Source organism: Sminthopsis crassicaudata, chromosome 3 (genome assembly GCF_048593235.1).
Source record: "Sminthopsis crassicaudata isolate SCR6 chromosome 3, ASM4859323v1, whole genome shotgun sequence".
Taxonomy (NCBI): domain Eukaryota; kingdom Metazoa; phylum Chordata; class Mammalia; order Dasyuromorphia; family Dasyuridae; genus Sminthopsis; species Sminthopsis crassicaudata.
The window spans coordinates 638,567,754-638,592,325 of NC_133619.1; the positions used below are offsets into that span (position 1 = coordinate 638,567,754).

The 24,572-nt window shown below is 60.2% G+C and overlaps 3 protein-coding genes across 9 annotated transcripts in view; 2 read left to right on the forward strand and 1 right to left on the reverse strand.

Moving 5' to 3' along the window:
* HNRNPUL1 (heterogeneous nuclear ribonucleoprotein U like 1) overlaps positions 1-9,797 on the forward strand; it is a 43,878-nt gene extending 34,081 nt beyond the window's left edge. For all 6 annotated transcript variants that reach the window (XM_074306893.1, XM_074306891.1, XM_074306894.1 and 3 more), the window contains 5 exons: positions 4,421-4,589; positions 5,098-5,424; positions 7,815-8,089; positions 8,978-9,172; positions 9,484-9,797. In XM_074306893.1, the coding sequence (XP_074162994.1) occupies positions 4,421-4,589; positions 5,098-5,424; positions 7,815-8,089; positions 8,978-9,172; positions 9,484-9,594 (1,077 nt within the window). In that variant the 3' untranslated portion in view covers positions 9,595-9,797. The remainder of the gene's footprint in view (positions 1-4,420; positions 4,590-5,097; positions 5,425-7,814; positions 8,090-8,977; positions 9,173-9,483) is intronic.
* A 4,141-nt stretch (positions 9,798-13,938) lies between these two features.
* On the forward strand, positions 13,939-17,234 carry CCDC97 (coiled-coil domain containing 97). 2 transcript variants are annotated; one of them, XM_074306896.1, is made up of 5 exons: positions 13,939-14,186; positions 14,691-15,164; positions 16,013-16,279; positions 16,368-16,497; positions 16,748-17,234. In XM_074306896.1, exons 1-5 carry the CDS (start codon positions 14,153-14,155, stop codon positions 16,860-16,862), a joined length of 1,020 nt encoding a protein of 339 aa, XP_074162997.1. In that variant the 5' UTR covers positions 13,939-14,152; the 3' UTR covers positions 16,863-17,234. The 2 variants fall into 2 exon arrangements, with proteins under 2 accessions (XP_074162997.1, XP_074162999.1); XM_074306898.1 differs by having other exon boundaries at positions 14,063-14,186; positions 14,694-15,164.
* Positions 17,235-19,673: 2,439 nt separating this feature from the next.
* Positions 19,674-23,290, reverse strand: TGFB1 (transforming growth factor beta 1). The gene is made up of 7 exons (XM_074306895.1): positions 22,533-23,290; positions 21,275-21,423; positions 21,061-21,178; positions 20,673-20,750; positions 20,443-20,587; positions 20,086-20,239; positions 19,674-20,009 (listed from the first exon to the last, which is right to left on the reverse strand). The coding sequence occupies exons 1-7, from the start codon at positions 22,876-22,878 to the stop codon at positions 19,851-19,853; spliced, it is 1,149 nt and encodes a 382-aa protein (XP_074162996.1). The 5' UTR covers positions 22,879-23,290; the 3' UTR covers positions 19,674-19,850.
* Positions 23,291-24,572: the final 1,282 nt, after the last annotated feature.

Genomic DNA, 24,572 nt, shown 5'->3' on the forward strand with positions numbered 1-24,572 from the left:
GGTGGGGACTCAGACCCTCCCTGAAAGCGTGACCTTGAACAAGTCCCTTCACTTCTCTGGGCCTCTGCTCTCTCATCTGTCAAAGGAACGGGTTGGATCCCTGAGCTCCAGGATCCCAGGGCAGTGTGGCCTTATGGTGTGGGTTCAGATTTCAGCTTTGCTGCGACCTTGAACAGCTTGTCCATCTATGCCCCGCCCTGTCGTCCCCCATGAAGCTGTTAGGGCAGAAGTAGGTCAGGGGTGCGCCCCCTAATTTGCCATGACCTCCTAAGGCACCACCCAGATGCCAGTGGGTTCCTCACATTACTGTCTCCGGGATATCCAATAAAATGCAGGGCTTTGCCAAGGAAACCCGTTTTACTGAAATTCAGATGTAATGATTTCCCTGTCCATCTGGGTGGTCTCTGGCCTCTTTGCTCTCAGAAGCCAGAGCTTAGGTTTCTGGGTGTGCAAATACGCAAGCGCGCGCGCACACACACACACACACACACACACACACACACACACACGACCCCTATCCACCGCTCTGGGGCTGTTCCTACAATCTTTGAGCCTTGCCTATGGTGTGAGAAGCTAATGGGACCCCAGATGAGGAGGGGGAAGGGAGGGAGCTCCCCAAGCATCCAGGGAGAGGCCTCGATTGTCTGCTCCCCAGACCTTTGTAAAGGTCAGGATCTATTGACCACCCTGGGGCCCCCTATAAGCTGGCCAACCTTACCAAGACAGAATTAGATCTGATGAGGCTCCTAAAGAGAGAAGGCTCAGAGGCCCACAGCCAACTCTGGGTACTCATAGGTGTCCATTTACGCCCTGATAACGCCACTCACCTCTCTGAACCTCGGTTTCCTTGTCTGTAAAAAGGGGATAATGCTATCTACTGCTTACTTCCCAGTGTTGTGAAGAAAATGCTTTGTAAATATTTAAATACAACACTAAATGTTAATAAAGTAATTTGTAGAATTGGGAGGGAAGGGAATCTAATCCACCCACCTTCATTTACAAGTGAAGAACTTGATACCCAAAAAGAGTAAAGTGACTTGGCTAAGGCCTCTCAAGTAGTAGAGTCAGGACCACTCCTCTTCTCCAGCTTCTGGACCCATCTCTTCATTTTATAAACTTCAGCTGGTCAGACCTCCAATCCTCTGGAGGGCATCTGTCTAACCAATTAAGGAGTCTCCGCCTGCTACTAAAAGGTCTCCAGAGCAGAGTCTGCAAAGTACATGGTTCCTGACTCTTGCTGTCCCAAAGCAGAAGCATTTCCCTCAATCAAGCTCGATCTGCCTCCTGGCTTAAGCAGAAAAGGCATGGTCCTCGGTACCCTCATTCCCTCCATTATTATCTAGTAAACTTCCTGTCCCTGTTGCCTTTGTGTGGCAGGAAAGAAAGGTGGAGATTGGAAAGAAAAAGTGGCCCATAAGAATGACCAGCTCTGATGTATTAGGAGCCATTTGTATTTGAAACCAGGGAGACAAGTCTGGAGCTTGTACTAAGACCCAGAGGGCCTTCTCCAAGGCAGGAAGCTGGCTTCGGGGCCCCCAAAATGCACTTGGAAAAAAGGAGCCCAGGAGTGATTTTCATTCCAGCTGTCCACTACCTTCAGCTTCACCCGAAACTTAAGCTGGGAAAGAGCCACAGCCTGGAGGAAGCTCCCGACAGCTGTTGGCAGGCTTGCTAGAGGAAAGTGTCATTCGCACACATGCCCCCCAGGCCTGGCTGGAGCCTTTCCGCACAGGCCAGCTTTTCGTCCCACAAACACGGCTCTGCCAGGAGTTCAGCCCGAGCCAAGTCTGGTTCGCTCAGTATCAGAGTTTCCTCCTTAGTCAGCTCTGTGGAACCAAGCAGGCCGAAGGTCTGTCACCAGGGTCTCCCACTCTGCCTCTGTAGCGAGCCTAAGGAGCTGGTAGTCTGACTCCTGACCTTCCAGGAGGGAGCATCTTAATCTTGTGTGTATTTTGTGTATGCAAGGAGCTTCTGAGGACGGATGTAAATTGCTGCAATAGGAAAAACTAGAGAGGTCGGAGGAACTGGCTTCCTGTGTGGATGGAAGAGCCAGCACTGCAGGCAGCACACCCCTGCAATGCAACTATCGCATATCCTAGCAACCAGCCCCGGTGGTCCCTTGGTGCCTGCCGAGGCGCCACATCTGGCCCAGGGGCCCTGAGCTCGGGCTGTGTTTGCTGTAGCAACAGCCTCTGAACTGGAATTGTTTCCTGCCCTTTTCCAAGTGGGGAATAGCCAAAAAAACAGCCTCAGTCCCACACTTGCAGCTGGATTTTAGCCATCAGCTTAATTTTCTAATATTTGCCACCATTGTCGCTAGGAAGCATCTCGGCCTCGGATGGTTTTCAAACCACAAAGTTTGGCTTGTCTCGCTCTTCCTCAGTGAGTGGCCTGCTTCACTCCACGGGGGGGATTCTAGCCACACTGGGGAGGGTGTGGTTTTCTGCCCTGGCCCCATCAGTCTTGAAGCAAAAAGACAGTTGCCAAGTCCTACAACCCCACACAGGGGCTAGTGCGTGTCCCACACATACACAAGGAAACCTCCTAGATGTTCTAAGGCATCTCAGCCTTGGAATCTCCCGGGAGCCCGAGTTTATCTGGATCTGACCCCAGTATCTTAAAGATGTAAGGAGAGTTACTCTATAAAAAATTCCTTGATCCCCAAAGTGAGATATGAAAAAGACGTGGAGGAATGGACCCCATCTCCCAAAAGGTGGAGGCAGAGGCTGCTTACTGGTTGCCTTCCATGCCCCCTGCTGCCTGGCATCTTATCACAGTCCTAGATTTTTCTTCTCCGTGATAAAGATGTCTGAAGTTCAGAGGAAAGAAAATATTACAGCAGCTCTGTGGTTAACAGTACAACAAAGCTATCCTGTGGCCAGTAGACTGGCAAGGCGATGTTTTTGAAGACTGTCGGATGTCTCTAGATGGTCGGTGACCTGCTGCTCTACCAAAAACACTCCCTTATTAGATCAAAAGTACTTTTACAGGGGGGAGAGGCAAGGAGGTGGCCGTTTCTGAGAGATCACCTTCTTGCTGAATCCACTCGGAGGACAGGCTATTTCACCACCTTCGCCACTCTACCCAGTCAGAACCCTCTCACTTCTTTGTGCTTCAAGAAACATCCTGTCCCTTCTCACCTTTGTTTCAAAAGGGACAACCCAGGAAGTCTCAGCTAAAAGCAAACTCCCTCACGTTTCAGAGGATAGCCCCAGCAAGCAGGGCCAGGGCCAGGACCCGAGAATCCTTCTTGGTTATACCCATTAGCCTGGCTGCCTATCACAATGGCTTAGTGCCAGAGTTTGTAGGTGAGCATCAATACTGGGCTGTGTTGGCGGGCTCCTGAAGCCTGACTCCTTCCCAGGCAACCTGCTCATTGAGATAACGGCCCCTGAACTTTACCTTCTAGAAACTTGGGCACTTTAGTGCCTTAGGATTTGCCAAGGGCACTCCTCCCAAAACATAATGTAAAGTGCCAACTCTTCATCTTTCAAAGAGGTGGAAACTTTCTCTGGTGACATGGCTGGCCTCAGGCCATTCCATCCTGGGCTAGCTGATGGTTGGAGCACCTCATAGAAGAAACTACCCTCATTCTACTCTTGTTCCTTGCCCTACAGAAGGAGCTTCCTGATAGGACCCAAGGACAGGCTGCCCAAGGGGCATGATGAACCCTTCAGGAGAGGACAGCCCTAGTTGTCTTTGGGCACTCCAGAAGCTGGTTGTCAACCATGCCCACTTCATGCTGGCTCCCCTTGAGCCAAGGAAGGTGGAAGGCAGGCTTAGAGACACGTTTCTGTGTCAGTGGGCACAAAAGAGAAGTTTTCTCAACTCTCCCTGCAACCTAGACAAACGCCAATAGAATGACCACCCTGGGCAGGCAAGACTGGGGGCATTTGTACCCAGCACCTGGTAGCTTGCTCAAGAGCACAATGAGTCTCAACTCATTTCCCAGAAGGCAGTCTCCCCTCTCACTAAATCACTCATGGCTTCCCCCTGACCTGACTAGTTGGTGCTTATAGGTATCCCCTTCTCAAGATAGGCCTTGCTAACATAAAGGGCAGCACCAAACATACTGACTGACCCTTGGCCTGGATGACTGGGAATGGGGGGATCCTGAAGACGTGAAACCCCCCTTCCTAGAGGCAGGCCAGGCCAATGGTCACTAGAACACTGTCCTGAAAAGCATGCTGAGGCCCCTCAAATCTGGGCTCTGGTACTACAGCCTTGGATTTTAAGCAACTCACTCAACATCCCTGGGTCTTGGTTCTTAACCTATAAAATGTGCTTAACTGGGTGACTCGGGGCCCTTCTGACTCTGAAGGCTTCCCACACAGCATCTCAATTGACCATTTGCTAAGGGCACCCCCAGGCTAAAGGACATATAATAAACGGCCGTTTGCCTCTTCTCATTTATTGCCAGACAAATGTTTATGGATCAGCCCAGAGACGAAAAATGCGTCCTTTTGAAGGCTTCCAACGCAAGGCTATTGTCATTTGCCCCACGGATGAGGACCTGAAAGATCGGACGATAAGACGCACAGATGAGGAGGGGAAGGATGTGCCTGATCACGCTGTGTTAGAAATGAAAGGTAGGGAGCCAGGGAAGAGAAGCAGCCGGCTAGCCTGGCCCTGGGCAGGTTAGAAGGGGCTTCCTCTCCCTTGGGGGTTTTCTCTGGGCCTTTCTCCTCCTTTCCCTCATGGTTGCCTCTAGCAGAGATGGCCCCTAAACTGGTTCTTGTCCTCTATCCAAAGAGATATCTTTCCTCTAAGCATCTTGGCCCAGCAGAAGAGTCCCAACACATCTTGTGGAACTCCCCCTTTTCCCTCTAACCCCCGCTTAAGAGCTGTGATGAAACCGAAATGAGAACAGCCAGGAAGTGTCCCCACATCTGAGGAGCCTTGCTGAAGGCCTGGGAAGGGGGGGTACGGTCCTTCCAGGGTCGTTTTTTTGGATCCCCTTCATTCTCTCAGTACCCCCAGATCCGTTGGCCTTCTAGATGTTCTCTGCCCCACAGTGAGCTTCTTTGTTAGGGCCCTAGAAGTTGTTGACCGTGTCTCCTTTATTCCCCTCCTTCCCTCCCTGGGCACACCCCGAAGCCAACTTCACACTGCCCAATGTTGGGGACTTTCTGGATGAAGTCCTTTTCATTGAACTCCAACGGGAGGAGGCTGACAAGCTGGTCAAACAGTACAACGAAGAAGGCAGGAAGGCCGGACCTCCTCCAGAGAAACGCTTCGACAGTCGTGGCGGCAGCAACTCAGGAGGCTTCCGGGGCAGGGGCGGCGCTGGGGGCTTCCAGCGATATGACAACCGAGGACCACCTGGGGGCAATCGAGGGGGCTTCCAGAACCGAGGCGGCGGCAGTGGTGGTGGTGGTGGTGGCGGCGGTGGAGGCGGCGGTGGTGGCGGCAGCTACCGAGGAGGTAACAGTCCCCCCTTTCCCTCCCGGGTCAGCAGAGCGGGGTGATTCCCTGGAACTTTCTAGGCCATTTTGTCTCTTTCTGACTGTAGCCAGGTTGCCCCAACCCAGCCAACAGGGAGACAACCACCAGTGTATTTCCCCGCCCCTGACCCAGCTTCCAAGATCACCACATGTGGTCTCCCTGGTGGTTGTCTAGCACACAACACTCATGGGAAGCTTGTAAAGAGGAGATGAGGAACAGGGCCGGGAAGACCTTGGTTTACTCAGAGTGCTGTCAGTCTTCCAGGTCACTCAAGAGAAGCTCGATGGCAGGGAAGGGGCTGTGGTTCATCTGGAGGATTCCCTTTGCTGGGAGACACCTCTGTCATTGAGGCCTGTCTGGTCAAAGTAACACTCATCCTTAGGGTCAGAAGTCCTGGCTCATATAGCCACAGGGGGAACCTTCCCCTCGATTTTTTTCATCTGTAAAATGGGATGATTAATCAGTGCTAGAGCCGTATACCTCCCAGAAATACTGAAGGAAAAGCCTATTGACAAACCATAGCCTGCTGTGGTTATAGACTGTCAGGGCACTCAGGTCTCCTGCTTCAGTTGGATCCACTGGATACCTGGAGCACCTTGGAGCCAAGTCTGCCCCAGGGCCTGAGCTGAACAAAACCAACTCCAAATTCCAAATCCCTCCCCTCAGTCCCATTGCTTCGGCTGACAGAGAAGTCCCACCAAAATGGGAGACGCGTGGCCAGGACAGAGTCCAATTGGACTCTGGGAAGCCGATCTTTTGACCATAAATGAAGGATATAAGCATAAAATTTTCCCCGATTAAATTCTGTTTTGGCCATTCAGTCTATCCTTCAAGCACGTCAACCTATGTTACTCAGCATTAATGATTGTTAGCCGCAGCGTCCCTTCCAGTTCTGACTCTGTGCCCCTACGACTCTCATCCAGGAAACTGATAAGAACCTTCAATAACCATTGGGCCAGCAGGCAGTCCTTGGGATGTGGCACTAGAGACTTCCACCAACAATGGCATGGCACCATTAATGGTGACTCTGGTTGCTGTGGCCCTTGGTTCATGAAAAGGGCTGGCCGGCCGGCCGGCCAGAGCTCTGGACCAAGGCCTGGACACGGGGAGGCAGAGAGGTTCAAAAAACCTCTGGGAGGCCACATGGCTCCCACATAAGTCTGACTGAGATGAGGGTGTTCATAGCTATGCCTACTCAGCAGTCAGAAAAGCCAAGAGAAAGGCTGGCAGAGGCCAGGCGGCTACCTCCCTGATCACCTCATCTCGCCAGGGCTACTGCGTCTGAGCTGCTCATTGTGGGCACTTGGTACACAAGACCTTGTTAGAGGAGGTCTCTCACAGGAAGGTAGAGGTTGCAATTCTCTGCACTGACAGTTAAGAAGACTGAGGGAGCCAGGACGAGCTCCAAAGTCCAGTCTCTCCCCCCTTGGCCGAGGACAGAGCCACAGCCCTCCAAATCTTTGGGGGTTCCTGGGAGCAACCCAGCCTTTGTGGGCACCCACAGTTTCAGGAGTTTTCTGAGCTGGCTGTGGACTGCTTCTGTCCTGGCTCTCCTGGCTAGAGAAGTGTCAGTCCTTGCTCCATGCTCCTGTTCTGAGGCTGTTGCTTTGTCCTTGTCTCCAGCATGGCCCATTGGGGCGCTCTGCTGATCTCTGGGGGCAGTTTTTCCTTCATTTACAAATGAGGAAACTGAGGCGGGCCGGTTAAATGACATGCCTAGGGTCACTCTGTTAGGAAGCGTCTGGGGCCACCCCAAAATCGGATCTCCTGAGCTCTGTGCACTGCCCGGCGTGCCAGGCCTGGAGGGGAGCGGGAAAGACCTTGTTGAGGTCCAACCTCAGGCACTTGTAGCTGGGTGACTCTGGTCAGAACCAGTCACCGTCTCAGGAGGTTGGCCATCCCCTCTGCCCGTCTTTCACAGTTGCTCAAACCCACTGAAAGATCCAGGAGCTCGGGGTTCCAGAGCTCATCCCTGGACTTGGGGAGACCTGAATTCAAATTCAGCCTCAGGACATTTATCAGCCATGAGAGGCTGAGCAAGCCACTTCCCCCTGGGTGCCTCAGTTTCCCCATCTGTAAAATGGGCTGGAGAAGGAAATGGCAAGCCCCTCCTGTGACTTTATGACCAGTCAGGCAAGATTGGACAATTATAATATACAATTCTTGGGCGCACACTTAAGATGCGTGTCTGGTTAATGAATAAGAACAGTGACCAAGTCTTCTACTTTGAGGGTTTTGTCATTGGGAAAACAGAGCTCGGGATCCATCCCCTGCCCCCCATTAGTTTTCCCGCCTAAGATTTTGCCTACATGGTAGGCCCTGAGGGAATTGAAGGGCCACCCAACCAAATGACCTTTTTGCCGTTCTAGGTTTCAACAGAGGGGGAGGTGGCAGCAATAACAGTGGCGGGGGCTACCCCCAGAACCGCTGGGGCAGCAATAACCGGGACGCCAGCTCCAACAATCGAGGTGGCTACACACGGGCCCCTCAGCCACAGAGCTACCCCCCTGCCAGGAGCCAGCCCCCCAGCGCCGGCGGCAACACCGGCCCCAGCATCACCAGCTACAAAAGCAGCAACATCCCCACCTCGGGGGCCGGCAGCGGCAGCAGCAACCCTCCTGTCAGCAGCTACAGCCCCCCCCAGGTAAGCCCCTTCACCTGGGCGCTCAGGCGCCGCTCCAGGAGCGATCAGATAGAGCCTTCGGCTACCCCTGCCAGCCCCAGATTTAGGTCTTTGTGGCCCCCAGGAGCCTTAGCCATTTCTGGCATGGGTTCAGCCATTTACTTCCGGGGGTGTCTTGAGCCAGCCCCTCCGCCCTCTGCCCAAACCAGCCAGTGCCCTCAAATGAAGGGGCTGGATTTAGAGCAGGCCCTCGGACCTTTGAGCAGCGGGTTTGGGCCCTTTCTTGCACAATGTCTTTGAAGGCATAAAATGTGGTCCATTGGCTTACACAGCAAAGCAGCTGTTCTGAAGTAAGCTGAACATTTAAGAGAGGGTTTCCAGGGAAGGGCTCCTCCTAAACCTTGTTACTTTGGAGGCCCTTGGGCTGGCCTGGCTGGGGCACCCCCTCCCCCACTTCCCAATTGCCAGTGAGGAAAGTGATCTCCCCCCAACCCCCTCTCCCCGGGAACTGCTTGTGGGCACATGTCCTCCACTTTACAGAGGTGGCAGCTGAGACTTAGAGTTGGGTCACCTGCCCCAGGTCCCCAAGGAGTGAAACTTGGACCTGCCCCTCCCTCACATTGGTCACATGGTCAGTGGGGGGGCCCACCCGGGTCTCCCAGTCCAGGAGGTTGGGCTGCCTTGCACTCACTGCCCATAGGCACCACTCGCTGAATGTCAGGAAGAGCCTCTGCCAGCCGTGGCCAGAAAGGGTGTTCAGTCCCCTGTCCAGGGCCTGGCCCACCCTCCAACCCTGGTCTGATGATGTCCTGGAGGAGTCAGGAACATCTGGGTGGAAGCCCTGGGGGCCATCGGGCCACATTGGGGGCAGATCTGGGCCCATCCAGAAGCTCTTGTTTTTCTTTGCAGCAAACCTATACCCCGACCTATAATCAGGGAGGGTACACCCAGCCAGCTTACACAGCGCCTCCGCCCCCGCCCCCGCCACCCCCTCCCACCTACAACTATGGGAGCTACACCGCCTACACCCCCCCTTACACCACCCCCCCTCCACCCCCCACCGCACAGACCTACAATCAACAGAACTACAACCAGTATCAGCAGGTAGGCCCTGGGAAAGGGGGAGGGGGGTGCTTGTCCTTCCCTGCTGTTGGCCTGAGACCCTGAAGGGAGGGGGAAGGGGAACTGTGGTCTGTGCCCTCAAGAAATTGACCAGGGAGGGAGCCCATGGTGCAGTAACCCCAGCCCCGCTCCACCATGCGAAGTCCATTCCTGCGCCAGAGCCCAAGAAGACAGGCCCTTTAAATATTGGCTGTGGACATGTGTGGGGGAAGGGACCAAGGTGCAAGCCCCTGGGGGTGACCCACCCGGGCCCAGGTTGCTGATGCCCTGTCTTCTCTCTTTCCTCCCCCCAGTACGCCCAGCAATGGAACCAGTACTACCAGGGCCAGTGGCCACCATACTATGGCAACTATGACTACGGGAGCTATTCGGGGAACACACAGGGGGGCTCGAGCACGCAGTAGCTGGGGCTGCCCCAGAGGCCTGGCCTATTCTCCCAAGTCAGTCTGCCCGGCCGCCTCCGTCCGTCCGTCTGTCCGTCTGTCTGTCCTCAGCTCCTGCCTTTCTTGCCCATCCTCCCACTGAGAAGGCGCGTGATTTCCTCCGTCCTCTCCCACTCTTTCCAGTTCCACAATTCAGCAAAAAAAAAAAAAAAAAAAAAAAAGAACCCCCCCTTTTGCTTTTTATTCTTTTTTTTCTTTTTGACTTTCGAACACCAGCCCTGTGCCGCCCGCCCCTGCTCCTTCCCCCACTCGGAGGCCTGTGGGCCTCCAGGGGAAAGCACTCAAGCTCCAGGGGCCAGAGGAGAGCCCAGGAAGGGCCATGGTTGCCGCCCTGGATTTCTCCTCCTTCCCCTCAGCTTTCCAGGCCTTCTTGGAACCAACCCCTGCTGGAGATGTTTTATTGTCTGAGACTTTGCAGAAAAAAAAAACCAAAAAAAAAAAAAAAAAAAGGAAAAAAAAAAAAGAAAAAAGATGGAGGGAGGAAGAGGCAAGCCAGATGTTTTATGGTAATTATGCTGTTTTTTAATTTTTAGAATTTATGTCAGTTTTTACTGTGGGACGGCTGTTAATATTTCATCAAGGTAACAATTTCTTTGCTGAGTTCAGGTGACTGAGGAAGAGCACGCATCCACTTGGGAAACGAAACCACGAAATCATCTTTAACCTAACTTTTTATACAATGTCTAAGTTCCCGTAACTTTGCACACGCTTCTGTGTTGAGTTGAATTGTAACTGCTTTTTGTATTTGGAGAGAGTGACTATTGAACTTTAAAACTTTTATTCTAGACGTGTTGGTGGTCTCTTGTGGAGGAAGGGAGAGCGAGCGGCAAGGGAGGGAGGGGCCTTGGAAAAGACCCCCACCCACGGCCTCCTGGGCTGGGCATCAATCCACTGGAAACTCTCTGCCACCCCCAGGGATTCCCCCAATCTGTTTCCCTTGGGGCCTTTCCCCCTCACCCCAAATCAGCCAAGTACCCAAGGCCCCAATGTGTGCCATGGACTGGGAGGGTGACAGGGAGAGGGCCGGACCGCCTTGGTCCATGATTTGCCACAGCGGCCCCGGGCCCTTCTGGCACAAGCACTGCCCTCACCTGCAGAAGGGTCCCCAGAGGTCCAGAGACCACATCCCAGCAGCGGTCTCCAAGGATGCCATGGAGCAGGGGGTGGGGGGCTGGAGCCAGCAAGAAAAGGAGAAGCTGGTGTGTACAGGACCCAGGTGGAGGTGGAAAGCCCCAGGGGGACCCAGGGAAGTAGGAGCTGTGCCAATAAGCCCACTTTTCAGAAGGGAAAACTGCCTTAGGCAGAGGGACTGCCCCTCCTCCTAGGTCACAACTCAGCAAGGGTCAGAGGATACTTCCCAAGAGCTCAGAAAGCCTGCATGCCGCCGCCCCCCCAAATCCTGTCAGGCACCACTGCAGTAACCAACATGCTAGGCAAGGACCCAGAGCCAGTCCCCTGCTGGGCCTCCTCTGTCTGGAGGGACCGGGGCTTGGGGAGGTAGGGTTGGGGATGGGGAGAGGTGAGTTAGTGTATGTAAGAAAAGGAGGAGCCTGGACTAGGTCCTAGTGATGGCTGTTTCTCTGGAGGTTAGAAGTGCCCTCAAACAAATGAACAGGTTTGGGAAGGAGAGCAAGTGAGAGGTGTGAGTGTGATGTCCTGTGCATCCCCGTCCCACCCCAGGTGAGGGGGAATTTAAAGCGGGGACGCTCTTCCCACAGAGGGCAGGTTTGGGCCATTTCCTAAGGACTGCTCGGCCCAGCCTGACCTGGAAGCTCCCCCTATTGCATTTCTTCACCCTCTTCCATCGAACACCCCAACAAAGCGGTACCTTAAGACAAACACCCTTTTCCTCAAGAGAAAGGTAGTGCAAATTGCACACCCAGTTCTCCGAGGGAGAAAGGGGTTCAAGTAAACAGACCTGGCCGTGCTCTGTGAAGATGCAAGGACCAAGGAACTGGATTTCCTCCAGAGAAACAAGTCCTGAAAAACATGGCTCAGGGCCCTCTTCTCCCTGGCCTCATCCAGCACATGCTCCTCAGTCTCTGGAAAGCCCCTCACCAGGAAGTAAAGAGCACTCTGATCTCCAGAATCATGGGAGAGCCCCCTCCTCAGCCTGCCTCCCTCAGCCTCCTCAGGACCGGGAGCTCTTGGAGCGGGGGTTCAACAGGGGCCTTGCAGGTTATCTGCAGCTAGACTAGGCTGCCTCTGCCGGTCGGTCTGGGGATCCCCGGCCTTGGACTTAGGCGAGCTCCCAAATGTGTGAAAATATTGAGACTCCCCAAGATGAAGGGTGGCGGGAGAGAATGGCCTCACAGAGCATCTTGTCCGGGGCTGTCTGGAAAGGAGCCCTTCCACCGTAGGCAGGCATCCCCGAGGGCCCCACTGTCCCACCTCGGATCTGGTGGAGGCCGCACTGGGCAGTGTGACAGCTGCGTGTTAGTTGGGCGCCTCTGCTCATCCAGGCCCTTCCTCACTACGCCCTGGGCCACTTACAGACTGCCCCGGGGCCTCCCTGAAGTCCTCAGCTACACGCCCAGTTCTTTTCCCTGAGCCAGGAGAGTCATCCCCTCCCCACACACTTTCCTACTTGTCACAGGCTTCATGGGAAGGGCCCAGAGCTGGGCCCATTCCAGAGTGGGGCCACTGAGTCAGTGCCAGAGCCGAGAGGCTCCCAGCCACCCACCGTCCCAAGGCCACACGTTTGTTCCCGCTTGGGGCACAAAACCAGCGCCCGTCCAAAGGGCTGATGAGCCCAAAAGGCTCGGGAACACGGCCCAGGGAAGGCCAGCTTTTTCACTACCTTTCCCTGTTGACTTGGAATCCCCAGTTCAGTCATGTCCAACTCTGGCCCCCATGGACCATCTGTCCGGTTTTCTTTGCAGAGGTTCCTGAGAGCTTTGCCATTTCCTTGTGCAGTGGAACGAGACAAGAGCTCCAAGGCACCTTGGGGCCCAGGAAGGCCCAAAGTAACGGTGTCGAGAGGCCGCAGCCCAGCCCTGGCTCCGAAAGGAACGTTCTTTCCTTAGTGCTTCCCAGGGATGATGTACCCGAACGATAAAAATTAGATCTTCCTTTCCTCAAGTAGAAGCAGGACAGGTCACTGGGTCCCTGCCCCCACCTGAAAATGAGGGGCTCACGAGCCAACAGGGGTCTGAGAAGTCATTTAATGCTTCTTGTCCCGTAGCCAAAGTGGGACCACTTGCCCAAACAGGCAGGGCTGCGCCCTTCTCCGGGAGCCCTCTCAGGCACGGGCAGGGCCCGCTGCTGTGCAGTAGGAACCATTCTTCCCTGGTGGTCTAGAACCCACTCCCCAGCTCTGTCCCACGTCATCAAGGGCCCATTCTCTCCTCTGCTGCAGGCCCGTCTCCCTGCCGAGGGCCGGCTTTGAGGCCCTGGGAGCGCCTCCGTCTGTCCTAGCAATCCCTCCTCCGTTTGGCAGCTGAACTTCCCGGGCCGGCACTGCCCGAATGGGCCTCTCCAGTCAGCCGCATTCCCTGGCTTCCAAGTTTCTCGGCTGCATCTGACTGTCTCTGTCTCCCCCCTCCCCCCAGGGCCTCCTTCCTTTGCTGCCGTGAGCAGGCCTTGGTCTCCCTGTTAAACAGCCCTGCCACGGACTCGCGCCCACTGGCTGCCGGCGGAGGGGGGGTGCGCGGTCCTGGGGTCGGCGGCATCTCGCGGGTTAAGGATCCTGGCTTTTCTGAGACGCTCCCTTAGAGGGGCAGGAGTGGGGCAGCCGTGAGAGTGTGAACCCTGCATGTGCAACGTCAAACTGTTCTCGGAGGGATTGGTTTGTCAACCAAAAATGTGACTTTTAAAGCTGGTTAGGAGTGGGAAAGGAGGGAGACTATGGGGAAATGTAGGCAATGTTTAAAAAAAAAGCTTCCTCAGCTTCTTAGACACTTCCGGCTCTTGACCTTTCCCAGCTCTCCCCACCCCATGTTCTGGCGGGGCTCGCGCCCTGGTTTCCCCACTTCCCGTCTCCCCCTGTCCCAGTCCGTCCTCCACCCAAGCCCCCCACATCCGGGGGCTTGTTTTTCCCTCCCATTCCCCTTGATATACACTCGGCTCTGTCCCCTCCTTTACCCTTGGGTGGCCCCGGCCTGAAGTCAACAATCAAAATGACTTGCATAGAGCAAAAAGTACTTTGCGAGTAGCTCGCACTAGCAGGTGCCATTATTATGCCCACTTTAAGGATGAGAAAACTGAGGCGGCACAGGATAGTATGTTTCTGAGATGCATTTGAACTCTTGACGGCGCCATCTAGCGGTCTCGAGAGGTAGCACCGTCAAGTCAGCAAATCCTTAAAGGTTCGGCGGATTCAGCGCTTCCGTCGGTGGAAGCCGACTCCCTTTCTTTCCTCTCGCTGCCCCTTCTGGGGACCCTGCCTTGGGGCGGCTATTGTGCGGTCCGGAACCAAGGGCCCGGAAGCGCAGGCCGAGGCAGGGACCGTTTGGGGGCCGCACTCGGGAGCGCCGGAAGTGGATTGTGAGAACCCGGATCGCCACCGAGAGGACTCGGGATGGAGACGGAAGCGGTTCAGGGTTCCCGAGCAGGTGAGGATCGGGCCTGGGGTGCAGGGAGTGGGGTGCCCAGCCGCGGCGGGGCCACCAGAAACAGCATCTCCCCCCGGCCTCGGAGCCCGCCCCTCGGCCCGCAGGCGTTTATCGAGAAGCCACGCGAGACGAAAGCTGCCCTCGAGGAGCTTCCCTCCCCCCGCCCTCCTTAGCGTTTTGTCCCGGCCCCGAACCCGACGCTGCCGGCGCCTGCGCACGCGGACAGGACGGGCCCGTGCCGGCGCCTGCGCACACGGGCGCACCTGTCCTGCGCTGGCGCCTGCGCACACGGGCTCACCTGGCTGGGTAGCTTCCCTAGCCTGGACTCGTTAAGTCCCCACCTAGGGCTGGGCCGTGAAGGAATGGGTTTGGGGTAGGAGGAACTGAACTCGACTCCGAGCCGTGGGTTCCGCCTTTCCCGCGGAGAGTAAGCGCCCGGAGGGCAGGCTGCCTCCGGGGGAGGGGCGGCCCCGCCCAGCAGGCGTGGTCATTCCTGTTCCCCAGCAGCAGCAGCAGCCTCTGCAGCCCCCGAGCTCGGCCTGGGAGGGGGCGCCCTGCACTGGGGGGAGCCGAGCGGGGCGCCGCCCCCTGAGGCCCCCCAGAAGCAGGGCCCTGCCCAGGCCGAGGAGGAGGACGAGGAGGAGGTCCAGGAGGACCCCGGCGTCCGGGCCATGCTGCGCGCCGTGGCCGGCAGCCGCATCCCGGTGCGCAGCCAGCAGAAGGACGAGCCCGACTTCACCGAGAGGGAGAAGGTGGCCATCCTGCGCCGCCTCTACCGCGACAAGCCCCTGGTCTTCCTGGAGCGGTTCCGCAGCAGCCTCCGCGAGGAGCACCTGGCCTGCTTCCAGCACCTGCGCGGGGACTACCGGGCCGACTTCTACTGCGCCGAGGTGCTGCGGGGGGCCGCCGCCCGGGGCAGGGCCTCCCGCACCCGCCTGCGCAACCGGCGCTACGCAGCCCTGCAGGAGCTCATCCGCGGTACGGGCCCGCGGCCCGGGACCCGCGGGGGGACAGGGAGGAGGACACGGAGGGAGACCCCCGCGGGGACGGGGACACGGAGCGGGACAGGGAGGATACAGAGGGAGACCGCCAGAGGGACGGGGACACGGAGCGGGACAGGGAGGATACAGAGGGAGGCCGCCAGAGGGAGGAGGACACGGAGGGAGACCCCCGTGGGGACGGGGACACGGAGCGGGACGGGGACGGGGACACGGAGGGAGACCCCCGGGAGGACGGGGACACGGAGCGGGACAGGGAGGAGGACACGGAGGGAGACCCCTGCGGGGACAGAGACACGGAGCGGGACAGTGATGGGGATAGGGAGACGGAGCCGACCCCCCCCCCAAGGGGACTCGGAGGGACGGGGACACGGAGCAGGACAGTGATAGGGATAGGGAGACAGCCGAACCCCCAAGGGGACACGAAGCGGGATAATGATGGGGATAGAGGCGCTCAGAGCTGGACCCCCAGGGGATCGGGACACGGATTTGGCCGGTGATGGGGTCAGAGACAGGAACAAGGACCAGCTTAGTGATGGGGACATGCACACGGGGTCATTCCTACAGATGGCCGCCCCGCCAGCTCTAGGCCAGGCCAGGGACACGGCAGCAGATACACTGCGACAGTCTGGACCATATCAGCACACATCTACCCCCCCCCAACTCCGTGCCCCCAAACACAGGGTGGGGTCACTCAATACAGGTCCCGGCTGCTCCAAGAAACCCACGCTGCCCCCTCCTGTCCCAAGCTGAGGGCCGGGGGTGCTGCAGAGGAGGGGAGGGGAAGTGAGGCGTCTCCATTGGGCCCCATGTCCTGTTGTGCCCCAGGCGGGGAGTACTTCAGTGATGAGCAGATGCGGGCCCGGGACCCCCTGCTGTATGAGCAGTACATCGGGCAGTACCTGAGCGAAGAGGAGCTGGCCGCCCGCTCCCCAAAGACCCTGGCCCCGGATGGCTGCCCCCTGGCCGACCTGCTCCTCCAGTCCTACCAGGAGGGGGTGCTCCAGCGGAGGCTGCTGCAGCAACAGGAGGAGGAGGAGGCCTGCCTGGAGGAGGATGAAGACGAAGAGGAGGAGGATGAAGAAGAGGAAGAAAGTGAGAAAGGGGTCCCCATCGGGCTGGGAGGGGCTGCAGAAGCTCCGGGGGCAGCCCGCACCCACCACCCGACTGGTCTGTCCAACAGATTGCGGGCCTGGGCAGGAGGAAGAAGCCTGGGTCCCCGACTCAGAGGAGAAGGTCATCCTCAGAGAGGAGTTCACCAGCAGGATGCACCAGCGCTTTCTGGACGGCAAAGACGGAGACTTTGACTACAGGTGGGCCCGATGTCCCCGCCCCCAGGAACGGAGGCTCCCTTGGGAGCACTGTCCCCGAAGCAGCCCGGGGAGGTGGGGAGCACGGGGGTCAGACAGAGCCGCCTTTGCTGATTGAAGTGGGGACCGGGACTCGGAAGCATGGGCCTGGACGGGAAAGCCCCGCCCCCTCCCGCAGTCTCGCCCCGCCCCCATTCTCTCCCTTTGGCTGAAACACGCCCGTTGAGCCCCTTCCCCCCTCCCCCCGCTGCAGTAAGGTGGACGACAACCCGGAATTTGACAACTTGGACATTGTGACTCGGGACGAGGAAGAGCGCTACTTCGATGAAGAGGAGCCGGGGGAGGCGGAGCCAGATGAGGAAGACTAGCTAGAACTCGGACCCAAACTTGTCCCCCGGGGCAGTGGCCACCGGACCCCAGTAGGGGGCGCCCCCTGCCAGGCGCAGACATCCCCCACCTGGAACATGACTGATGAGGAAGCGCAGCCTCCGGTGCTTGTGTGGGGGGCCCAGGGCCGCACCCCCTCCCCGGGATCCCTCTGCCTCTCAGGGCCTCTCGTGGCGCGACCTCCGATCTCTGTTAATGCCCCCTCCCCCTCCAGGCCGCCCCCGAGCCCCATCTTGGTCAGGGCGGCTCGGAACAGAACTGGCCCCCCTCGCGTCCCCGACCACAGCCGCAACTTTCCCTTCCTTCACTTCCTCCTGCCCTGTTTACACTCCCCAAATACTTGCAGCCTGTTATCATGGGCCCTGAGTCATCCTTTGCCTTTCCCCTCCCCTCCCCCCAGGGCCTTCCCACCCCTTCAGCCCAGCCCCGAGGCCCGTCTGGGTGGGGGGCGCACATGGCAAGCTAGCTGTGCCTAACGGGAGCCAGATGACCCTGGTGACTCAGCCGGCTGTGTGGGAACCCAGGCGTCCTGCCTTCCCAGGCCCCTGGCTCCCCTCCCCCAAAGGAAAAGCCGGCTCCGACTCTCCCTCCGTCCTCCCCCAAACCCTGGGGTTGGCCGGTGCTCGGCGCTCCCGAGATATCCGAAGCCATGGGAAAGAGACCACCTAGGTGCCTTGCCCTCCCTTTCTCCCCTTCCAGTGGGGCTTTCCTACTGAGTCACGGGGGGAAGTGGGGTGAGTAAGGACTGGGGAGACGGGCCCCACCCCTACCCTTCTGCCTACCGGGGCCAGGGGCCAGGGCCAAAGTGCTCCGAAGGACCCGCACCAGTGGAAGCACACGGGCCAAGGTGAAGCCCCAGCCGCTGCGGTCCCGAGAGCCAAAGGGGGACACTGAGGCAGAGGACGCAGGCCAGGCTCGGACTAGAGGAGGCCGGGAAGAACCCCGGGCACTGAGAGGGGGAGGGCCCCAGGCTCGGGGTGAGCCCCGGGGTGGGCAGATGGGCCTCCCTGCATTTCCCCCGGGGAAATGGGCCAGCTCCCGACCCGTTGGGCTTCTGCGATCCGCTCGGTCCCCGGGGGCTCCAACCCCCCACCCCGACCCCGGCACCAGGCTGGGTGATTCCCGGCAGAGGATGACTGGTGTCCCAGGGGGGGCTGGGGGTCGGTCAGTGTGTCTGTCTCCCCGTGGGGGTGACGGGAGTGAGTCTGCGTCTGCGCTGGGCCAGGCCCTGTCTCGCCCACGGCCCTGGAGTCAGAGAAAATATTTGTGTTCCGGGCTGCCCCCTGCCGCCCCCTCAGGGACCCAGGCATCCCAGCCCGGGGCTCTGCCTCCCCTCCCGAGCGGGAGAAAGGAGCTGGGGAGCAGCTAGCACCTCCCAGCCCCCCTGCCCAGGATCCCCTCCCCAGGGTATGTACCATGTAAACACAGCAGGCCCGGGGATATTTATACAGTGGGCTGGGCTCCGTGCCAACGCCCACCGCAGCCCCTGCCCGCGGGCGCCCGCCTGCCACCGTGGCAGGCAGAGAGGCCCCAGGGAAGGGGGAAGGAGGGGTGGGCACAAATGCACACCCCAAGCCACAGACAACACAAAACACACCAGCTGGAGGGAAAACACCCAGGCTCCAAGACACAAACACACCCACTCAGATGTGAATGTGCACAGACTCGGCCGGGCCGCCCTGACCCCCCTCGAGCCTCTCACACGCGCGCGCCGGGGAAGGAGCCGGCCGGGAGGGGGCAGGGACAAGCCCTTGTTTAAGACCAGGAGCAGAGACAGGAAGGGTCCCTACCGCCCTCAGTTTCCTGCCCCTGTGGGGGCCGGACAGGAAGCCACGCCGGAACCCAGCCGTGCCCCCCTCCACTTCCCTCCGGCCCCAGCCTCAGGGGAGGGACTCCGGCCTTTGGGGGAGCAGCCACCTTTCCAGCCCTACTCCTCTCCCCTCCTCCACCCCCCAGCCGCGAGCAGCTCCGGGCATGGGGCAGACGTGCCCTGACTTAGCCTGACCACCCAGCCGGGGGCCCCTGGCAGGCACGAGCCCGGCGTGGGGCAGGGCCCCGGGTGTGAGATGGGGAAGGGGGAGGGGCTCTGGAGATGCCAGGGTGGCACACAAAGGGGCGGGGCTTCCCCCACCCACCACCACTCCAGAAAGGGGAAGGTGCTTAGCTGCAGTTTCTCGGCTGTGCTAGGCAGGGCAGGCACCCCGAGGCCCAGCCCCCTCCTCTTGCCAGCTCACTGGGCATCCCTGGCCCAAGAATTCGAGCCCGGGGGCCGAGGGAGCGGTTAGGAGGAAAGAGGCGTCCCGCCGGCCTGGTGTGCGCACTGCACAGCTGGGCTCCCTCGGAACCTCCACGGTGACCGGTTCGGTGGCCCTCCAGCGGTGTGCTTGGTGGGGAAACAGCTGTGGCTACTGCCCGGCAGGGGGCCCTTCACATGTCCTGGGTCTGCCTCAGGCCCGATGAACCCGAACCCCAATCCAGGGCCCTGCTACCCACTCTCCCCATCAGAAGTAGCTGTGGGAAGGAGGAGCCTGGGGCCTGGGCCTCAGTAGGGGGGTCCCTCAGCCCCCAAACTGGGGAGCAAGTAGTGTGGGGGAACCGGCTGGGGGTCGGGCACAGAGATGGGCACAACAGACCAGGGAAAAGACGCCAGAGAATGCCGGAGGCCGAGATGCGTCAGGAGAGGCTCGTTAGGGATGGAGGGAGCCCGGAATAGGGAAGGCAGACAAGTGGAGACGTGCCCCCCGCTCCTCATCCCAAATAGCTCCATTCCCTCAATAACACACAGATCCCAGTTTCTCTCTCCACCTTTAATCGGCCCCCAGGGGGTTGGGGTCCGGGTGGCCTTTAAATACCACACAACCCCCCCAGGCCAGGTCCCTCTCCCCCTCCCTTAAGGGTCCAGCTTGGGGAGGAGTGGGGGGAAGGGGGCCGGGCCTGCCGGGGGGTCCCCGGGGATCAGGGCGGGGGTCTCAGCTGCACTTGCAGGAGCGGACAATCATGTTGGACAGCTGCTCCACCTTGGGCTTCCGTCCCACATAGTAAACGATGGGCAAGGGCTCCAGGGCCTGGGGCACACAGCAAGGGTTGACTGAGGCCCCCGGGTTGTGCTGGTTGTAGAGGGCCAGAACCTGCAAGGAGGGAGAGGAGAAATGGGGCTTCCTGGACCCCCGGCCCTTGCCCCCTCCCCCGGCCGCAGCATCTCACCTTGCTGTACTGGTTGTCCAGGCTCCAGATGTAGGGACAGGGCCCCAGGCAGAAATTGGCGTGATAACCTTTGGGCTCATGGATCCATTTCCAGCCCAAATCTTTCCGAAAATCAATGTAGAGCTGCCGGACACAGCAGTTCTTCTCTGAGGAGCTAGAGGGAGGGAGAGCGTCTCCAGGACTCAGAGGGAAGGGGGCTGCGGCGGGAGGCAAACTGGGGGACAGGAGAGTGGGCCGGCGGGGTCGGGAAAAAGAAAGGGGGTGACCAAGGGGGACAAGAGGTCGGAGAGTCAGGGGTCAGAAAAGGGAGAAGCTATAGGCGGGTCCACAGGAGCAGGGGGGACAGGTCATTCTCACCTGAAGCAGTAGTCAGTGTCCAGGGCCCTCCGGTGCCTGGGGGTGTGAAGGTTCTGGGCCCTGTCCAACGGGGTGGCCATGAGCAGCAGGAAAGGACGGTTCTGGTTCTGAATAATGCCCATGTCTCCGCGGACATTGTTCAAACCTGGCAGGAGAGGCAGGGAGGTGAGCCCCAGTCCACTGGCCTCCATCCTGACCCCAGATATCCAGCCCCCAGACCAGGCACTCACCACTAATATCCACATGGAGCGGGGTATCTTTCTGGTCACACGAGCAGTGGGCACTGAGGCGGAAGGTCTCGGTCTTTTCTGGGAGCCACGAGAAGAGGGGAAGATGAGGTGGGGGCAGGCAAAAGGAAAGGACAGGGCTGGGGGCCCCGGGGATGCCACCTGGAGAGACCCCAACCAGTGGCCACTGAGTCCCCAGAGGGCAAAAAGATAATTGTCAAGGGGATGTGGGGATCTTGGTTCCAGAGAATTAACTAATTCCAGAGTCCTTTACTGGGATGTAAGAGATCTCCGGGCCTGATTCATCAGCACAAGCCTCCCTGACGGGAGGGCCGGAGCAGTGCCTCTTTCTCCCGGGACAGCCGCCTCCCTGTGCCTTTTCCCACCTCACCTTTGCTACTCAGCCACTGGTACACCACACTGGTGACATCAAAGGACAGCCACTCCATGCTCTGGCTGGGCCGGACGCGCTGGTTGGTCAGGTAGCGCCAGGAGCCATTGCCAAATTTCTTGGGGGAGGGCAGAGGGCAGTGAGGGGGCAGCCCCGGAGGATTCCACCCCCCCAAGCCCTGCCAGCCCCACATGCCCCAGCTGCCCCGGCTCACCTGATAGAGCTCCACGTGCTGTTCCATCGTAGACTTGGTCTTCAGCATCCGGAGCTCAGCTCGAGACAGCAGAGCCGGATTGGGTACGGCTTCCTGGAGCTCCGAGGTGTTGAAGTGGAAGTAGACGCTATGGGGGATCTTCTCAACTTCTGGGGGGCAGAGCAGAAGAGGGCGGTCAGGGGGAGCCCGCCTTCGGCAGCCCTGGCCAAAGCATCTCCGGCCCGTCTCGGCAGAGAGGTAAGGGATGCCTGAGGAAAGATGGCAGAGGCCGGGGCCAGGGGGCCCCTACCCGCCGGGAGCTCCCCTCCTTCCGTCCCCACTGCTTCCTGATCCAGTGCCCTCTCCCGACACACAGAGCACCCCCCACCTCCCAACAACTCCTTCTGTGGCCGAGCCTAAAGAAACCACAGAGCCAGTCCCTGGGTGGCCTGAGCCCCCGGGAGAGCAAGGGACCAGCAAGTGGGGGGAGAGGGGGGCCAATAGGAACACAGGCTTGGGGGGGATGATGGGACATTAGAGGCTGCCTAGTTCAGCTCTTGCAGGGTAGTCGAGGAGAGGGAGGAGGTCTAGAAAACAAGAGATTTGGCCAGTGTGGCGTGGGTGGGTGTTAAGTGGAAAAAGCTGGGGCTCCTCTGCTTGGGGGGAGGGGGCGTGGAGAGCAAAGAGAGGCCTGGAGGGGGAGGGGGAGAGGGAGGGAGCGGGGTGGGGAGGGGGAGACAAACGCGGAGGAGCCCGCAGGAGACGGGACAAAAGGCCCGCCAGCCGGAGCTGGAAGGGCTCATCCTGGCCCGCCGCCCATAGGAAGTAGGCGAGTGGTTTGGATTCGAACCCAAGACTTCGGCCTCTAAACCAGGGCACTTTCTGAGGACTAGGACGGGAGAAGACGTGGGGGAAGGGGGGTGCAGAGAAGGGGACGGGGAGCGCGGCCCGGGTCCCCGGCACCAGGGAAGGCGGGGCGGAAAGCGGGCAACCCGGGCGGGAACCTGTCTCGGCTCGCCCTCCAGCCGAGGTTCCAGCCGCCGCTCCTGCCCCGGGGCCACTGGCGGGAGGGAGGGACGGGGGCCGGACTCCGGGGTTTCCCGGCCGGCAGAGGGACGCCCCGCCCACGGCGTGTGGCCGCCCTCGTGGGTCCGGCCGGGGCTCCCCCGTTTCCCGAGCGTGTCGGGCTCGGGCCCCCTCCGGGTCCGCTGCGAGCAGCCGTTCCGCGGCGCGCGGGCCCTCCCCGGGGCTGTGGGCGCCCCTCCCCCCAGGGGCTCACCCGGATTCTGGGGCAGCATGAGGACCCGGGTGACCTCCTTGGCGTAGTAGTCGGTCTCGGCCTCGGGCCCCGGCTCGGCCACGCGGTCCCGGGTGCTGTTGTAGAGGGCAAGCACGGCGTCGGGCAGCGGGCCCGGGGGCACGTCGCCCTGGCCTGGCGGGCTGTCCAGCCGCAGCTTGGACAGGATCTGCCCGCGGATGGCCTCGATGCGCCGCCGCTTCACCAGCTCCATGTCCAAGGTCTTGCAGGTGGACATGGCCGCGGCCGGGCGCGGCGGGGCCAGCAGGAGCGCCAGCAGCGGCACCAGGGCAGCCGCCGCCGCCGCCCGCAGCCCCGAGGGCGGCATGGAGGAAGAGGCGCCCGCTGCGGCTGCTCTGGCCTCGGGGCCGGCGGCCAGGGGAGGGCTCGGGGTCCCCGAGGGGAGGAGGGATCTAAAGCTCTTCGGGGAGGTCTGCTGGAAGGGGAGGGTGTCTGAGTCTGAAGGCGGGGGCACAGAGGGACGAGATCCGAGACGCGACTACTGGACGCCGGGGGTGAGAACTTCGGAGACTGAGAGGGGGGCCAGGCGTCCCCGACTGTCCGGAGGGCCGGGGTCTGCGAGGCTTTTCCTGGATTCGGGGATGGGCTGCTGGGGGTGAGGGACCAGAGGTCCCGCGGGGAGGCAGCAGCGGGCGGCTAGGTCCGGAGTGCCCGGGGCGCGGTGGCCCAGGCTCCCGGGGGCAGGCAGGGCGCGCTCCGGCTCGGCCGGTGAGAAAGTCTCAACTTCTGGGCAACAAGTCCCGTCCCTCCTCCTCCTCCTCCTCCTCCTCCTCCTCCCCTTTCCTCCCCTCCTCCCGGCGGCGGCGGCGGCGGCGGCGGCGGCGGCGGCTCCTGAGGCTGCTCTGGAGACAGCGGCTCCTGGGCCCCCGGCTCCTCCTCGTCCTTCCTCCTTCCTCCCGCTGGGGCCGGCGGCCCGGGCTCCGCTAGAGCCGGGGGGGGTCCCGGCCGGCCCCAGGGGCCCCGCATGGGCCGGGGCGGGGCTGGGCTACGAGGCTGTGGCGGTGGCTCTGGGTGAGACGGCGCGGGGGGCGCCCCCCGGGAACGCGGCTCCGGCTCGGGGGTGGCGGAGGGCAGGGGCAGGGGGCGGGCGACGGCTCCAGCGGGGCAGCCGGGTTCGGGCTTCGGAGCTTTTTGAAGCGGCTGCGGCCCCACCCAGGAAGCGCGCGCGGGGGCCGGGGAGGAAAGGCGGGGGGAAGGAGGGGAAGGAGGGAGGGAGGGAGGAAAGCGCGGCTCCCCCCCCCCAGCTGCCCAGAGGCCGGGGATGGCGCCCCGCCCCCGGGACCTCGGCGTCCTCATACCCCCTCCCCACGCCGGCAAAGGGAGGCGGGCTGGGAATAGCGGCTGGTCTAGGGGCTCCCCCCACCCCCCGCGGCTGTCTGCCCAGGCCCCGGCCGCAATGGGGAGGGGCCGCGAAGCGCCGGGAGACCTCGCCCGGGCTCTGTTCCTCCAGGAGTGGGGGCCGAGGGATTCCCCTCACCGCTGGCCTCTCCCTGGCCCAGATCTGGCACTTCCCCCCCCCCATTCAGCCACACCGCGGGAGGGGCTTAACCTCCGATCCGAGGCCGCTTCTGGGAAAAGGGACAGGAGAAGAAATTGGGGAGGGGGGGGACATTCGGGCTCATCCCCTGGGACCCTAGATGGCGTTCTCTGGGGGGCAGAAAGACCCCGACTTAGAGCCAGAGCTTCACTGGGAGTGGAGAAAGTACCCAGAGGGCGGGGAGAGAACAGTGGAGATTACTGGGAGGGGGACAAGGGGGGGATACAGGGAGAGGGCCATGAGCCCCCCCCCCCCCCAAGGAGACAGGGCTCAGCCCCAGGGACAGCCCGAGGGCGCAGGGGAAGAAGTACAGGGAGGCCCAAGAAGGAAGATGGAGGCCAGGAAGTAAGCTTAAAGAAGGTGGCTCCCCAATGGCTCCAGCCCCCCACCTTAGGCAAGTGCCATTCCCTTTCTGAGCCTCAGTTTCCCCATTTTCCAAAGAGTAGAATAAATGAGACCACATC

Excerpts from the sequence above, each read along its gene's own strand:
- CCDC97 (XM_074306896.1), top strand. The coding sequence starts at position 14,153 with ATGGAGACGGAAGCGGTTCAGGGTTCCCGAGCAG. Across the intron at positions 16,280-16,367 it reads GGATGAAGAAGAGGAAGAAA|ATTGCGGGCCTGGGCAGGAG; the intron begins GTGAGAAAGGGG and ends TCTGTCCAACAG. Across the intron at positions 16,498-16,747 it reads GACGGAGACTTTGACTACAG|TAAGGTGGACGACAACCCGG; the intron begins GTGGGCCCGATG and ends CCCCCGCTGCAG.
- TGFB1 (XM_074306895.1), bottom strand. The coding sequence starts at position 22,878 with ATGCCGCCCTCGGGGCTGCGGGCGGCGGCGGCGGCTGCCCTGGTGCCG. Across the intron at positions 21,424-22,532 it reads CATGCTGCCCCAGAATCCGG|AAGTTGAGAAGATCCCCCAT; the intron begins GTGAGCCCCTGG and ends TCTGCCCCCCAG. Across the intron at positions 20,240-20,442 it reads GACACTGACTACTGCTTCAG|CTCCTCAGAGAAGAACTGCT; the intron begins GTGAGAATGACC and ends CCCTCCCTCTAG.